General features: G+C 40.2%; 2 protein-coding genes across 5 annotated transcripts; one reads left to right on the forward strand and one right to left on the reverse strand.

Annotated features, from left to right (window-relative positions):
• Positions 1-4,824: 4,824 nt before the first annotated feature.
• Positions 4,825-7,076, forward strand: LOC122037565 (transcription factor bHLH87-like). 2 transcript variants are annotated; one of them, XM_042597082.1, is made up of 3 exons: positions 4,825-4,962; positions 5,090-5,229; positions 5,392-7,076. In XM_042597082.1, exons 2-3 carry the CDS (start codon positions 5,162-5,164, stop codon positions 6,374-6,376), a joined length of 1,053 nt encoding a protein of 350 aa, XP_042453016.1. In that variant the 5' UTR covers positions 4,825-4,962; positions 5,090-5,161; the 3' UTR covers positions 6,377-7,076. The 2 variants fall into 2 exon arrangements, with proteins under 2 accessions (XP_042453016.1, XP_042453027.1); XM_042597093.1 differs by lacking the exon at positions 4,825-4,962 and having other exon boundaries at positions 5,180-5,316; positions 5,392-7,075.
• A 2,702-nt stretch (positions 7,077-9,778) lies between these two features.
• Positions 9,779-14,712, reverse strand: LOC122037572. Of its 3 annotated transcripts, none has more exons than XM_042597115.1 (7): positions 14,516-14,712; positions 14,304-14,429; positions 14,064-14,167; positions 13,194-13,365; positions 12,907-13,047; positions 12,689-12,818; positions 9,779-12,526 (listed from the first exon to the last, which is right to left on the reverse strand). In XM_042597115.1, the coding sequence occupies exons 1-7, from the start codon at positions 14,516-14,518 to the stop codon at positions 10,053-10,055; spliced, it is 3,150 nt and encodes a 1,049-aa protein (XP_042453049.1). In that variant the 5' UTR covers positions 14,519-14,712; the 3' UTR covers positions 9,779-10,052. The 3 variants fall into 3 exon arrangements, with proteins under 3 accessions (XP_042453049.1, XP_042453041.1, XP_042453035.1); XM_042597107.1 differs by having other exon boundaries at positions 14,297-14,429; XM_042597101.1 differs by having other exon boundaries at positions 14,297-14,712.
• Positions 14,713-15,120: the final 408 nt, after the last annotated feature.

The following is a 15,120-nucleotide window of genomic DNA, read 5'->3' on the forward strand; positions in this document are numbered from 1 at the left end:
TAGATGATATTAGAGTAAGTTATACCTCAATGTTTGAAGAAGCACAAAAAGAATTGTATCACACTTGTACTAATTTTTCTGCATTCAGTTTTTTGGTAAGTTAATGCATGTAAAGGTGTTAAATGGGTGGAGCAATAAATCTTTTGATATGTTACTTTAGTTATTGCAAGAGGCATTTCCCAAACCGAATGTGATTCCAAACTCTCATTATGAAAAAAAAATGTTACAAGAGTTAGGATTAATATATGAGAAGATACATGCATGTAAAATGATTGCATATTATTTTGGGGTAAGTACGAGAATAAAGATATATGTCCAGTGTGCAAGGAGCTGAGATACAAGTATAATGAGATGAATAAGGAAAAGAATGCTCAGAAAATTCTTCTATATTTTCTATTAAAGCCCAAACTTAAGCGGTTGTTTGTTGCCAAACATACAGCAAAAAATATGAGATGACATAAAGAAAAGAGGGTTGAAAATATTGTGTATTAAGACACCTAGCAGATAGTGAATCATGAAAAGAATTTGACACTTCACATGAAATATTTGCTAGTGATCCACGAAATATTCGCTTAAGGTTGACTACTAATAGTTTTAATCCATTTGGAAACATGTCAAATGCTTATAGTATGTGTCCTGTCATACTTGTGAATTATAATTTACCACCATGGAAAATGATGAAGTCATCATACTTGATAATGTCTCTTTTAATTCCTAAGCCTAAATCATCTTGGAACGAGATAGATGTGACTTATGACCTTTGATCAACGAACTAAATGTGCTATGGGATGATGAGGTGGAAACATGTGATGCATCAGCTAAACAAGTATTTCAATTACATACTGTTGTGATGTAGATCATTCATAACTTTCCAGCATATGAAATAGTATCTGGATGGAGCACAAAGAGTTATAAAGCATGTTCAGTATGTCTTGATGAAACTAAATCTCATAGATTACGGAATAATATATGCTACACATGTCACCGTAACCACTCTGATATATCATAACTTTTTTTACAACGAACTATGATTGTTTAGCGATGAAAATAAATCGTAGCAAAGTGTTTAGCGACGAAATATGAGTATTTCGTCGCTAAAATGAGGATTTTAACAACGAAATATGAGTATTTCGTCACTAAAATGGAGGGTTTAGCGACGAAATATGAGTATTTCATCCCTAAACCGTAATGTTAGCGACGAAATACTCATATTTGGTCGCAATAATTTTATTTAGCAACGAGTAGTTTCACGTCGCTAAAATATTAGTAACACATTATATAATTTCATAAATATATGTGTTAATATTTGTTAACCACGAAAACATATGTATTAGCAACGAAAAATGTATCGCTAAATATCTATGTTCTTGTAGTGCATGTCCTCATTTTCGTCTTGTGGTTTCAATTTAGTTTGTCCTTAATTCGTTATCAATGTGACAAATTAGTTCTTTTAATATGTTTGTCGATCATCTTAAGTCGTCGTTGCGGCGTGAAATCGAGATTTGAGGTGATCGATTGAGTTGAATATCACGAATCGAGATGGTTTTGGACTTGTTGTATTCGTGGAGTTTGACAATTTGCAGTCGTAGGAGTTTGACTGCTCTGCCAATCTACTCCACATTCATGTTTCAACTTGCTTTAGTATTTATTAGACAGAAACGTCTCCATCGAAATATCGATCCCAGTTCAGAGATTCATTTCGATGTTTGTAGGCTTTATTATTATTTTTGGTTTTCTATTTATTTATTTATTTATAATTCAGGTATTTAATTAATTTTGAAGATGAATGAACTAACCCTACGAATCAGCTATTCATGTTAAACACGTCGTGTGAATGCGGCTCGCGTGTCCTCACACAACGCTCACAATGTGACTGTGAGCAGTACACGCATTCCTATTCGCTGGATGATCTGTCTGCATCTGATGCTAGCTTAAGATCGGCTGACCAAAATAATCACGTTGATGTTTGTGTTTCTGCGTTTCGTTTCCTGTGGAATTTTGTTTTATTATAATTTCGGATCTTTTTAATTATTATTTTACCATTACATTACGCTTATTATAAATTATTTTTAATTCTATGATATTATAATAGGTTGTTACTCAGATACTCACGATTCGATCCTTCTAGGTTGATCAACTCGTGCGCTTTCTAATTTATCCTAATGACTAATGAGAAATTTTTATAAACCATGCCAACAACCTCAGAAATAATCAAATTAGGTTAAGTGAAATTATTATTATTTTTTATCATTCTTTTTTTTGTGTGTGTGTGTGTTGTTGTTGTTAGAGTTAATTAGGGCATTTACCTTTTTTTTTTTAATCTCTAATATGTCATCTAAATTTATCGCTCTTGAACGGTAAATTTTAAATCTTATCTTCATAACCGTTTGAGTTTTTTAATTTTTTTATTTTATAAATTTTAAAAAAAAATCACTGAGATGCCCTAGATGACTGGCGACAGCCGTGGCGGATCTAGGAAGTAGTGGAGGTGTGCTTGAGCATCCTCTTACTTTTGAAAAATTCCACTAGTATACTATAATCTGAGGAGCAACGAGAAGAAAGATAAACTTGAGCTCTCTTTTTTTAGCACCCTCATCTTTTTTTTATTTAGATCCACCACTAGGCGGCAGCCATCATTAATTGTCCTACTCCAAATTTGCTTTCTGAGAAAAATTCAATGGAAGCTGGGGCGTTCCATGTTCCATCCCAAATGCAAAGTTAGATTCCTAGTCCCCATTAATGAAGTCAGTTGGCCCACTCAGTTAATTCAAATGACTCACCTTGACATGCCATTTGTAATAATACTCTCTATGCAAATTAAATTAGTAAGATTAAATTTATTATCAAAAATTGAGTTCCACTCAAGATGCACGTGTAAGACTTACATGAAGCCTAGATTAGCCAAATTGTCATTTTCTTTGATAGAAAGGAGCACTACACCCTCGGAATTTCAATATCGTTCATCAAATAATTATAGCTCCCCCATTCATCTTGAAAGTGCCATTGCAAAATGCAAAAACTATATGCGTACTAAAAGAAATGACAAGACTATATGCTAATAATTGTAAGATTATCCTAAAAATTATAGAGGAAAATTACCCCCTAAAGAAAATTACCCTCTTAAACCCTTCGTTCTTATAGATTATCTCTCAAATTTCAAATACTAATCTCTTCTATTGAGCCCTGATGTTTTGTAAGAGTTTCAACACGTTAAAAGTTCATTAGTATTTAAAATTTAAGATGTTCATATTTTAGATAATGATTGTTGATAAACTGCATGCATTTAAACGAGTCAATGTCATTTTTGAAAGATAGACTCGACATTTGACTCAATCGTATCTTTTTTTATTATGCTCAAAGGATGTCCATATATTTTTATAATGGTATAATATTATCTATTTTGGATCTAAGTCCTCATAACTTTACTTTTGGACTCTCCCTAAAAGACCCCATGTCAATGGAAATATCATGCATCCTTTTAATCTGATAATATTTACCAAATCTTTTTTAATGTGAGATTTTAATTGAACCCCAACAATCCTCCCTTCAAACGAAGGATCATAATTAGTCTTATGGTTCGGGCATCCCCACGAGCATCTTGTCATACTAACATGCTCTAGACCTCCCCGCAAATATCCACCCGGTCACCTTGACCTACTTCGGGCCTCCCCACGAGCATTCGGTCACCTTGACCTACTCCGGGCCTCCTCGCGAGCATTCGATCACCTTGACCTGCTTCAGGCCTCCCTGCGAGCATCCGGTCACTCCTGACCTACTCGCCTCCCCCGAGCATCTGGTCACACTGACCTGCTCCAGGCCTCCCCGCAAGCATTTGGTTACCCTGACCTCCTCCGGACCTCCCCGCGAATATCCGGTCACCCTGACCTGCTTCGGGGCCTTTCCCATAAGCATCCGGTCATCCTGACTTGTTCCGGGCTATTCATGAACATCCGGTCACCTTGACCTGCTTCGGGTCTCCCTACGAGCATCCGATCACTTTGACATGCTCCAGGCCTCCCCGCGAGTATCCGATCACCATGACCTGCTTCGGAGCCTTTCCAATAAGCATCCAGTAATCATGACCTATTCCGGGTCTCCCCGTAAGCAGCTTGATCCGGTCAATATGGATTTACTTCGGGCCTATCCATGAACATTCGGTCACCCTGACCTACTCGCCTCCTTGTAAATATCCGGTCACCTTGATCTACTCCAGATCTCCCCGCAAGCATCCAGTCATCTTGACCTGCTCCGAGCCCACCCTCAACTTCGTTCAAGGTCACCCCACATGACATCTAGTCCGGACCATGACTCTGATACCATTTGTTGTGCTCAAACGATGTCCACATATCTCCACAATGACATGATATTGTCCACTTTGTGCTTAAATCCTCATGGCTTTGTTCTTGGGTTCTCCCCAAAAGATCTCATGTCAATGGAGATATCATGTATCTTTTTAATCCCATGATCTTTATCAAATTTTTGTTTACGTGAAACTTTGATTGACCCCAACACTCCTTAGAGGGATAACTAGATGTTAAATTAGCGATGACTAGATAATATCCAAAAACTAACGCAGAGTCCATACCTGCAGATACTCAAAGATCAACACGGTGTGCATTTTCTCGTTCCAGTGATTTCAATTCGATGTTGACAAAAGCTGGATCAAACTGTAGCAGCAAGTCGCCGTCCACATTTTGAATTTACAGTTCGGTTTTGTGGGCCTTGCACTTCACAAGGCAGATATAAAGTTAAAGTTAGCAGAACGCACGAGGCTTCAACTGTAAATCGTAATCTCACCACTTGGCTGCCTTCCATAAAGTATTACATTTCTCCAAATTGCGAGAAAAAAACAGAAGTTTTTGGGTGTTAGCTCATGTTTCTCTGCTTATAAGCTCTTCTCGTATGAACTGAACTGGTCCAGGTAGAATGCAGAGCAGCTTGGAGGTGATGCAATCTAATAAGGTAGTCTTCTTTTCTTTTCATCCTTCTTTTACTTGTTTTGGTCGATTCAGTTATTTGGTGAGCCTGGATTGCATTATTGGGAGCTGGTTACAGAAATTGAATGCCTTGTCTGTTTGCATACGGTCAGCTCAAGCTTCGGTTCCAAGCGACGACCATTGATATATATAGAGAAGACTGTTTTGCTCAACCAACCATATGAATGAATGCCGCACTGGACCGCAGCTGCATTACCGTTCGTCCATTGGAGGAGTTTGCTAAACCACTGAGGTATTGAAGTCCGAGGCCAAGAATTACTAAGATCTCGTCGGGTTCCTGAGCTTTCTTTTTTTTTTTCTGTTGCTGAATCTGAATAAGGTAGTTGCTTGACATAATTACTGTGCTCGAAGGCATGCGAGCTTTTGGATTTGATGTTAGAATACTTTGTCCCAGGATTACGGCTCCAGTCGCTGCTGTTAGCTACATGGATCAGAGGGTGGGTTGGGGCAATCCAACAGCCACAAAGTCCAACCTTGATGCTTCGTTTCTGAGCTGCTCCAGCATTGAGATCCAAGCAATCATGTCATATTCAGATTCTGAGCTGATGGAATCAGGCACAGTGTGGAGTGATGGTCTTCTTTCTCAACCCTGTGCTGCTTATTTCCCACTTGTTGGGAGGCCGGAGGAGAATTTAATCAATGATGAAGAGGTGATCTCTGCTATCTTTTCCGGCGGCGGCGGCCGCGACAGCTTTTGCAACTTGAGTTGCAGCGGTGAGTCCGAGATAAACCATGGCTGCTCCCTGGACCAGCATCAGTTCAGCAGAAATGAGGCGGCCTCTCAGTTCTCCCTCAATCCTCCTCCAAGATCGAATTTTGACGCGAGGAGAAGGTTGGGGGAGCGTTTCCTAGAGAAGGATAGTCTTCAGGTTGTCGCTTCAAGGAACCGGAAGAGGCCGAGGTCGGAGAAGCACTCGGGGTGTATGACGATAAGCTTCGACGGAGAGAGCGGCCGCGAGTCAGACGCCGAGGTGAAGGAGATGATCTACCGGGCGGCGGCGCTGCGGCCGGTGAGTCTGGGCGCGGAGGAGGCGGTGGACAGGCCGAAGAGGAAGAACGTGAAGGTATCGAGCGACCCGCAGACGGTGGCTGCGAGGCACCGGCGTGAGAGGATCAGCGAGCGGCTGAGGGTGCTGCAGAGGCTGGTGCCCGGGGGAAACAAATTGGACACCGCAACCATGCTCGACGAGGCCGCAAACTACCTCAAGTTCCTAAAATCGCAGGTAAGAGTCCTAGAAACCCTAGGCAATCCGTCGAACACCGACGGCGCCACTTCCGCAGCCGCCGCCGCCGCCCCCGCTTCGATGCGGCCCTCTTTTCCACTATCTCTGAACCACCAGGCTCGCTCTGAACCAAGCTTCCACTTTGCAACGACCTAATCCAACCATCCTAAAACCCTAATTAATTACATGATCGTCTTCACCATTAGCTTGGGGATTAGGGCTCAAATCTTATCCTCCGTCAATCTTCCTGATCAAAATTCTGCAATAAAAGTTCAGCTTTTCTAGGCACCATAGCCACCTTTCCCTCTCCACAATAAAGCAATCCTGGCCTTTCTTTCAGAATTAACAAAACTGTGAAAGAGTTCAGGGCATGGAAAAAGTTCCAACTCAATTCGCAATTCCAGACACACTTTGGATCTCTCATTTCCTATTTCTTCAAAAACTGCGGACTCTCGTACAATTCAGAAGAGCGAATTCTGTAGGAACTAGTTCCAAAGCTGAATTTGAAGGCACAAAGTTCAAAGATGTTCAAGTTTAAAAATCGTTGGCAGCCATCGACAGTAATTCTCAGGGATGAAGCCCAAGATCATCACTCACTCTGTTACACAACGACCTCTGGGTTGATTGCATGTACATTTCAAGCAAATGGGAAATTCTAATTAATATCTGAGAGAAGGAATGTCAAATGTGGGCTGCTAGTTAGCTAGCTAGGGACAGACAATGGTCTTTGTTAGCTCTTGGTATCTTATCTCATCCTATCTCTATTCAAAAAAGGTGGCTTTTGTTATCCGGATTGGCTTCTTCTGTTTAATAATATGTTGCTGGCTTATTTAGATAGTTTTTCTTGTTGCTATTATTAACTGTAAGTGTTCAAACAGTCAGTCACAAGAAACAAATAAACACCAAAACTGGGGGTTGCATGTGTGTTGAATAAGGCAGGTAAAAATTGGAACTGCTACTGGGCATTCGACACTGCCAGAATACAAGATTTTATAGGCTGAATTACCTGGATCCGAATATAGAAGAAGCCAACAAAGATCTTCATGTGATACAACTGACTCAAATGGCAAACACTAAGGTTCGATAGGCCCAAATAACAGATTATGTCCATATGATCGATCACCTCTCCAATATAGTAGAATGTTTGCTATATGAAATGCTTTTGATTTATGTGATACTCTGGAACTCAAAGAAATAGGCCTTTAGTTAAAAAGGATCCTTGAATTAGATAGTTTTAGAATGAATTATTATAAAAATACGTTAACATGAGTTGGTATTATTAATCTACGAAGATGAGACACTAGGAATTCCAACTTACCAATAATGCATAGCAATTCATCAACGGATCATAAATGGGCCATGATGGGCCAAAATATGGAACTCAAACATCCCCAGTTGACCCATTTATCTACAAGTTTTATTATAATCAAGTTGATGCGTTTTATCGTCCATCCTTTGAGTATAACTTTTTAAGTTCAATTAGAGCTAATTCAATGTATCAAATAATGAATAAATTTGAACTACAAGAGGAAGTTTTGACTGTCGACGTATGAATCTCCCTGAAATCGCTCTTGGCAGTTAGATCCCTCAAATTGTTGATTAATTTGGATTTGATCGTGCAAATGCAATAGTTAGTCTGTATCCAGAGATCGCATGCATAAGTCAAGGGCGGCGTTGAGTTCATTCACAACGAATCAGAGCACTAAAAGAGGAGACCAACAAAACGCAGCGGCCGGTAGAGAAGAATAGGTGAATCAATGATGAACTAGAGACGAATACATGCAATAATGGAATATCTACAGTCCCACACCATCACAAACTAAATCGCGACCCCCAAAACCACACCCGACAAAGCATCGAAAACCCCCCCATTTCTCAACAGCAATGCCTCAACAAAGAACCTGACACGTACGTACGAGCGTAGGTAGTATACATCTAGATCACAAAATCCGGAGCGATCTGAGGAACGCTCGCGCTCCTCCACGGATCCGTCAATGGCGGAGGGATCCGGAGAGGAGGCCGACGGCGGCGGCGAGGAGAGCGACGACGAGCGGAGGAGCGACGGCTCCGGCGCCGGAGGTGGGGCTGGGCGAGGGAGCGTCGGCCGCGTAGGAGCCGCTGGCGAGAAGAGCGACGGCGACGGAGCAGATCGCTAGGGATCTGGATCGGAAGGAAGCCATGTCTCCGCGGCGAGATCTGAGGCGAGGGTTTTGGGGATTTGGAGGAAGAGGGTGGTTTATAGTGGGCGAGGAGACAGGCAGCTGGCAGTAGGGCCGACGACAACTGTCAAAGGTGAAACGTCGCTTTACCCGGTTAAGGTGAGAGTTTCGTTAATCTGATAGATTAGATGCTAATTAATTTATAAGAATGTTTTAACATGAGATGAGAATGTTTATGGAGGTAGCCAATTGGAATAGGGATCATTAGTTTCGTCAATCATGAAAATTGAAATGGGAAAGATTACTTAGTTGTCATACCACTACCAACCTAACATGGGCACCATTAATACATTATTTGAGAATTTTATACACATTACTTAGAGTGAAAGCAAGTAATATGAAAGTCCATTAAAATGTGAATAAGTTATGTTTCAGATTTAAATATTATCTATCTAATATATAAAAAAAGTATGGAGAGTGGAGAGGGCCAATAATTGAATGCACATTGCATGTTGGTTGTTTGGGCCACAACTTTGATTGTTTAGTGTCTTATGCTAAGTTCAAAGAGCTGTATGATATTATATTTGGAAGGAAATCATCACTCCCCATTAAATATTTAAATACTTGGAGTTTTAATTCATTAATTGAGTTCTATAGATAATTATTGGGATCGGACAATTAGTGAGGTTGTCAAAACCTTGGCAATGATGTTTCCTTTCAATTGGTGGCCAAAGAACACTTGTGAACAGAATGGATGGTTTATGATGCAATATTATTTTGAGTTTTAGTAGCCTGGTCGCTCTTATATTGAGATATTCCTAGAGGGTTTGATCAGATCTCAAGCCTTGCAATCCCTTTTGTTCAACACTTTTGTGCGAGCATAGCTTTGGGTTATTTGGTTAGAACTGAATGCTGAGATTTTTGAAGAAGGTGATCATCAAAGCCACAATCTTGAACATCTTTGGGGCATGGTAGTTAAGAATCTTGGGTGCAATACACTATGTTCACCCATATCCGCAAGTTGATAGCAACTCAGAGACAGTGACGTCGATGTCTAATAAGAGTACTGGTTAGGAAGAACTGGACTAAGACTCAACGATTAATCTTAAGAAGCCTTTTCAGTTAAAGTTGTGTTTGTCTTTTGCTCTTTGCTTAATATCATCGTTGATTTCCTCTTTTTGATCTTCGAATTGCATCACTATTATCGTGCATTTTATTTTGATTTTGATTTAAAATAAGATATGAATATATTTACATAGAGCGATATATAAATCATGGTCAATGTGCTCATCAATTATTTGGCATAGTATCCATCTTTCTTGGCGTCCTGTACGTATATCTCAACAATAAAGATTGTACTTTGGTGCACAACTTGGAATAATGAAACCTGTGTGTGCAAGACACGAAACGTTATTAAAGAGATAAATAAGAGTTGGGCTGTTAGGAATTAACCAGTTTTGTATCTTTTTCTCAGTCAAAACACAAGCACGATTGATCTGAATGAAAAGTACCTTAACTGGTTGGGCGTATCTCAGGTATCTGTTCTATGAGTTTCCCTAGATTCAAGGAGGATTTCATCAGTAGGGGATCAGACCAATCATTTGGGGAGACAACTGAGTCAATCATGAATGTTATGGTGGTGCTACAAGAAAATGAGAACTGATCTCTCTACATCAAAACTTGCGCACATTTGCTCTGAGTGACTGAAAGTGAGCGGAAATAAAATCGTAATCGGGAAGCTTTGGATGAACATGAGAAGACTTGTTGAAAGAGGATTCACGTGAAGTTGATTTCATAACTGAACTTGGCGTAGAAGATTTCTCATTTTCTTTAATGGAAGGCTGCCTCGACTCACCTTGAGACCGCTCGGAACGATCCCTAACCACAGACTGTCCAGTCTGTGACTGTTTCAGTGGAGGTTCTTGGACGAATGAGTATGATTGTTGAGGCTTGGAACTCTTTTCATCCTGTAAATCTCTGGAGTGTTTTATTTTAGCAGAGGAAAAATCACTTGCATAATTTAGTAGAGAGGTCTTTGACTCCTTCACTGGTTCTGAGATGTCTGGGACTTTATCTTCTTTAGCAACTGATGGTGTGGGCCTCAGTCTTCGAGAAAGCTTAACAATATTGTTGTTACCTGTTACAGATGCAGCTTGTGGCTCCGGCTCTTCTGCCTGTTTGTGATCAAAATTAGAGTCATAATATGCTCTCCCATGCGAATTCTGACTGTTGATCCACTGATTTACAACTTCAGAGTTAGTTGATTTCTGTGTGGAAGGGGAAATGTTTAACTTCTGATTTCTGGAGGTTGAAATACTGCCTCTTGACCCTCTAACCTCGGCAGTATCAGTTTGCTTTGCCCCCTTTTCTATGCTTATAGTTTTCGCTGGTGATCTTAAATTAGATTCCTTGTACCCCTTCCGTTCTTGTTGTTGGAGATGTGTTTTGAGAACTGGATGATTCAAATTTTCAGAACTTCTGGACTGAGAATAAATTGATCTTCCTGTTGATGCAGGATCATCTGATGACCTATTTGCAAGCTGCTCTTCACTACCAAGGCTAGTGTTCACATTGGTCCTTGAAGCTCTAAATTTCGTCCGGAAAGCATCTGTATGCAAAATTTCACTTGTTCTTTCCTCAGTCGTGACTTCAATACTTGTTGAAAATTCAGATGTACTGATGGTAATTTCTTCATCATTGAGAGAAATATCATCTGAATCCATTGTTGCCCTGGATGAAGCTACAATTATGTTTCCTACATTAGGTGGACGAGTGTAACCTTTGTTCCTGACTCCACTAGACAATCTGCGGATGTTCAAGATTCCACTTTCATATCCTTCATCTGATAAATTAGCATTCACTGATTCTTCTGTCCATCCTCTCCCTGTATCATTAGATTGAGATTTGCCAAGACTTCGAGTTTGGTGGTGCACACTGAGACCAGATCTGCAATCCTTATCATTAGAACCTCTTTTCACTTCAAGATTTTTCTCATTATGAAAAGCATCTTGTTGGTGCTTGCTTGCATCAAGTGCAAAAGTATCGTCCATGAGATGCGCTCCATGAGTAGGTAGTGCTGCTAGGAAACCTTTACTTGAGCTGTTGTTGGTGTCTATGAAATTTCTGGATCGCACATGTCCAAAAAGAATTGGATACTCCATCTCATCATCACTCTCAGAACTTGGTTCATCAGAGTCATATTTTGGCGAATCATATTTTGGTGGCACATTGCCATCAGAATATGAGTGAAGTTCATCCTTCTCTATCTTTTCTGAATGATCAGTTTCGTCGGGCTGTGACGTGATTTCACTATTCCGAGCATCATTCTCCTTATGGCTCCAAGAATCCATGTTTGACAAGTGACTAGAAGGTCCATAACTTTGTTGCGGCAAAAATGAATCCAACAAGTTGCTCTCACTTCGCCTCCAGTGATCATCATTATCACTATTGTCGTCATCATAATGTACAGCAGAAGAATCAACTTCACTTTTATCATCAACAGTAGCAGAATGCAATGAAGAAGGAAACATGCTAGGTCCATGTTCATAGTTCATACTGCCATCATCATCAACATTATCAGGATCATTATCAAAATTGAATGCAGGTCCTGGATCTGAAATGCTTTCTCCTGCATAATGATATGGTTTGGCATTATCTTCATGGAAATTATTCCCTGATGGCACATTAACAATCGGCGAGCTACTGAACTGAGCCTTCTCTGACATCAGATTTTCCCTAGAGGTGGTATAACTCTTTAAGGTTTGATCTTTAGTTAATTTGCTTGTTTGTATCAAGTCATCCTTGTGCAGATCTGGTGCCTTTGGGTTCACAGAATGAGAATCCTTTCGACTAGTATCCTTGGAGGCTTTTAAATGTGAAGTGTAATTGCTCTCCACATGAGAGCTTTTCATTGACTGAGGTCGTCCATTTTTGACAACATATGCTGATTGTTCATATGATCCACCTGAAGATTGTCTAGAAACATTCCCACGGCTTGCTAACTTGGCAGCAGCTCTAGCTGCCATGCTAGCCCTTTCAGCGGATTCAGCAGCCGCCTCAGCAGCAGCAGTTGCATCCTTAAACTCCATCTTCCAATTTGAGCTATGGAAGGAAGCACTCTCTTCCTTGTCAAGGGTTGATTTGACCACTAAGACACAAGAAAAACATCTCATTTATCAAACAATAATTGCTTTTGAAGAGAATACCAAGGGCAAAACTGATCTCATTAAAACGTGTATTGCACAAACAAGTTTAGGCATGTACTGAAATGCTAGTATGGGTTAAATTCATGAAGGAAAACTTACAATACCTTGTGGTTGGGCTGCCATATTATACCGAGAGGCTGCTGATTCATTTTTTTGGCTTCCAACAAAAGAGGTTTTAACGTCAGAGGATTTAATTTCCACTCTTTCCACGCTACTGAAAGAGGATGGTCCACTCTGTTCAGGAACAGATTCATTAAGCTTAGACTTAATTGCATCCTTAGGCTTACAGTAAATGAATGAAAAGCCAATGAACATAATTTACCAGCAGGTCATCCTTAGGTTTCTGAACTTCCTCTTCAAATGTTTTTGATTCCCATTTAATGCCATGTTCCTTAGCAACTTCATTCAGGACTTTAACCTTTGTCTGAATATCAGGTGCATTTGCTGATAGTTTCTCGACCATCTGAATTGAATGCATAAGCAATATTAGCTACTCAAAAAAATAAGATGGATGTTGGTAGCCACCAAATGTAAAAGGGAGAAAGAGATAAAGAGGAGACACTGCCATCTTGTATTTTCTATTAACAAAGATAATGAATTGAACCTTACCACACGGCTAACTCCACAGTCTGGTCGAATTTCAAGAGCAGCCTTAACAAAATCTTTACCATACTTTGCTGTAAAATGTTTGTTAATATCCTTAAGTTCTGGAATATCTGCACATCTCGGGGATGCAAATATTACACTAGTTACTGCTTCCTTCACGTCTATGGGGCAGCTCCTACAAGATGAGCATTTTGCAAGGTTTGAACAATGTCAAGGATGGCCTCTTCGAATAATTATTGTTATTATCAGAAATCTAGTATATAGCTTCGGTAACCAATGAAGAAAAGCATTATAAATCTGCAACAAAAGACAAACAAAACGCTTTTGCTTAAAGAAACAAAACAAATCATTAGGTTCCTAAATCAAAAGGTGAAATCTAGAAGCATACTTTGAGATTTTATATTAATGATGTGATCTTAGTTGTTATTTATCATCCTCGTCATCATCATCACCAAGTTGTGCACATCCTGAGCATTTCAAGTCTACACGGATCCACATTGAACTCTACGCAAGAATGTACCAGTACTCTAGTAACAGGTATTTGCAGTAACTATGAAAAAGAGATTCTATTCAATTTCTGCTTCTCTCAGATTATGATGTAAGTGATGTAAAAATACTTATTTGGAGTGTTAAGAGGCAGCACAAACTTAATTGGAAGAAGTATTTAAACCAATGAGACTCTGAAATTGATTTAAATTTTAAAGGATAATTCATAGTTGTCAATACCAGCTTAGGTCAGCTCTGGGTTTGAATTAAAACATTCCAGATTTTGACTTGACATGCATTTAAATTAGAAAAGTTTATTCACTTAAACAACAAAGAAGCATATTGGGGATTAGGGCATCAAAGAAGCATAGCTGCTAAGTTACATACTTCTGTGCCTCGATTATGGGCAACCTTGAAACAATGATCTCGCAGTATATCTCAATGAGCTCATACGCTGACAAAGTCTTTTGTTCCCTAATAACATGTTCAACCTGTAAGAATTTCAAAGATCAGCATGGTCAAAATACTATTTATTTGAAATTAGGGAGCTGATAACTGATAAGTGAGAATAATCGTAGGGACATGTTGATTTTGAAATGTATAGGGGAAAAGGAAAGGACCCGTAACCGAGCGGTTTGTTCCTGCCCAGTCTCCAAGATTTGAGCCAAATCCTGTCGCATCTGTTTCAGCAACAACTCCTCCTTGTTCCTTAGCAGCTTTATCCGAGATGCCACCAGCTTGAGAGACGTCTTGCTGCAAGGAAAGAGGAAAAAAAAATCGAGAAGGCAAACGCTAATGCAACCACCAAAAAATCCCATTCAGACTGAAAAGGCGCTCACCATTTCTGCGGGTCGAATCTATTGGAAAGCATCTCCGGAATTCTGGACCGGCGGCTCTTCATCTTTCCGCTGCCAGAATGAATGCCCAGGTAGCTGAGATCAAAAAAATCCACCGGATTGAAGGATTCTCAACGTGTTTGGCGTAGTCGAGCAGCCTCCTCTGTCTCGTTTCCGATGGGAGACAGATAAATCGAAGCAAGATGACGCTGCGTGACGAAACTACCCCCAACCCCGAAAAGGAAAAAAAAAAGCAACATGGCAGGGGTATCCTGCTTGAACGTAACCGCAACTACCTCGAGGGCCCACGTATTTTTTGGGATCCACTTCGATGGTTACGACCGAGGGATTTCAATCCGACGCCAGCCGGAGAAGGTTTGTTTGTTTATTTGTTTGTTTGTGATCCAAAAATGTGGCGGCCTCTTCGAAGAGACAACGAAGCAAAGGAAGACTTTAGGGAACTAATCAGGAAGTTGAGCGAGACAAATGCTGTCGAGCGGGGGCCAAAAGTCATTTCAGCTTTAAAGAGCGCGCTCGGTAAGAAAAGGGGTACGAAATAGACGCTTCCGTCGGAGTGAGAGAAGGTATTCGTTCTCAGGAACCAACGC

The sequence above is a fragment of the Zingiber officinale genome, chromosome 1A, assembly GCF_018446385.1.
Source record: "Zingiber officinale cultivar Zhangliang chromosome 1A, Zo_v1.1, whole genome shotgun sequence".
Taxonomy (NCBI): domain Eukaryota; kingdom Viridiplantae; phylum Streptophyta; class Magnoliopsida; order Zingiberales; family Zingiberaceae; genus Zingiber; species Zingiber officinale.

Bases quoted from the DNA above. Each gene is read 5' to 3' on its own strand.
- LOC122037565 (XM_042597082.1), top strand. From the start codon at position 5,162: ATGAATGCCGCACTGGACCGCAGCTGCATTACCGTTCGTCCATTGGAG. The intron at 5,230-5,391 runs GTATTGAAGTCC...ACTTTGTCCCAG, and splicing joins GAGTTTGCTAAACCACTGAG to GATTACGGCTCCAGTCGCTG.
- LOC122037572 (XM_042597101.1), bottom strand. From the start codon at position 14,494: ATGGGATTTTTTGGTGGTTGCATTAGCGTTTGCCTTCTCGATTTTTTT. The intron at 14,168-14,296 runs GTCCTTTCCTTT...AAATTCTTACAG, and splicing joins AACAAACCGCTCGGTTACGG to GTTGAACATGTTATTAGGGA. The intron at 13,048-13,193 runs GTAAGGTTCAAT...CATTCAATTCAG, and splicing joins ACTGTGGAGTTAGCCGTGTG to ATGGTCGAGAAACTATCAGC.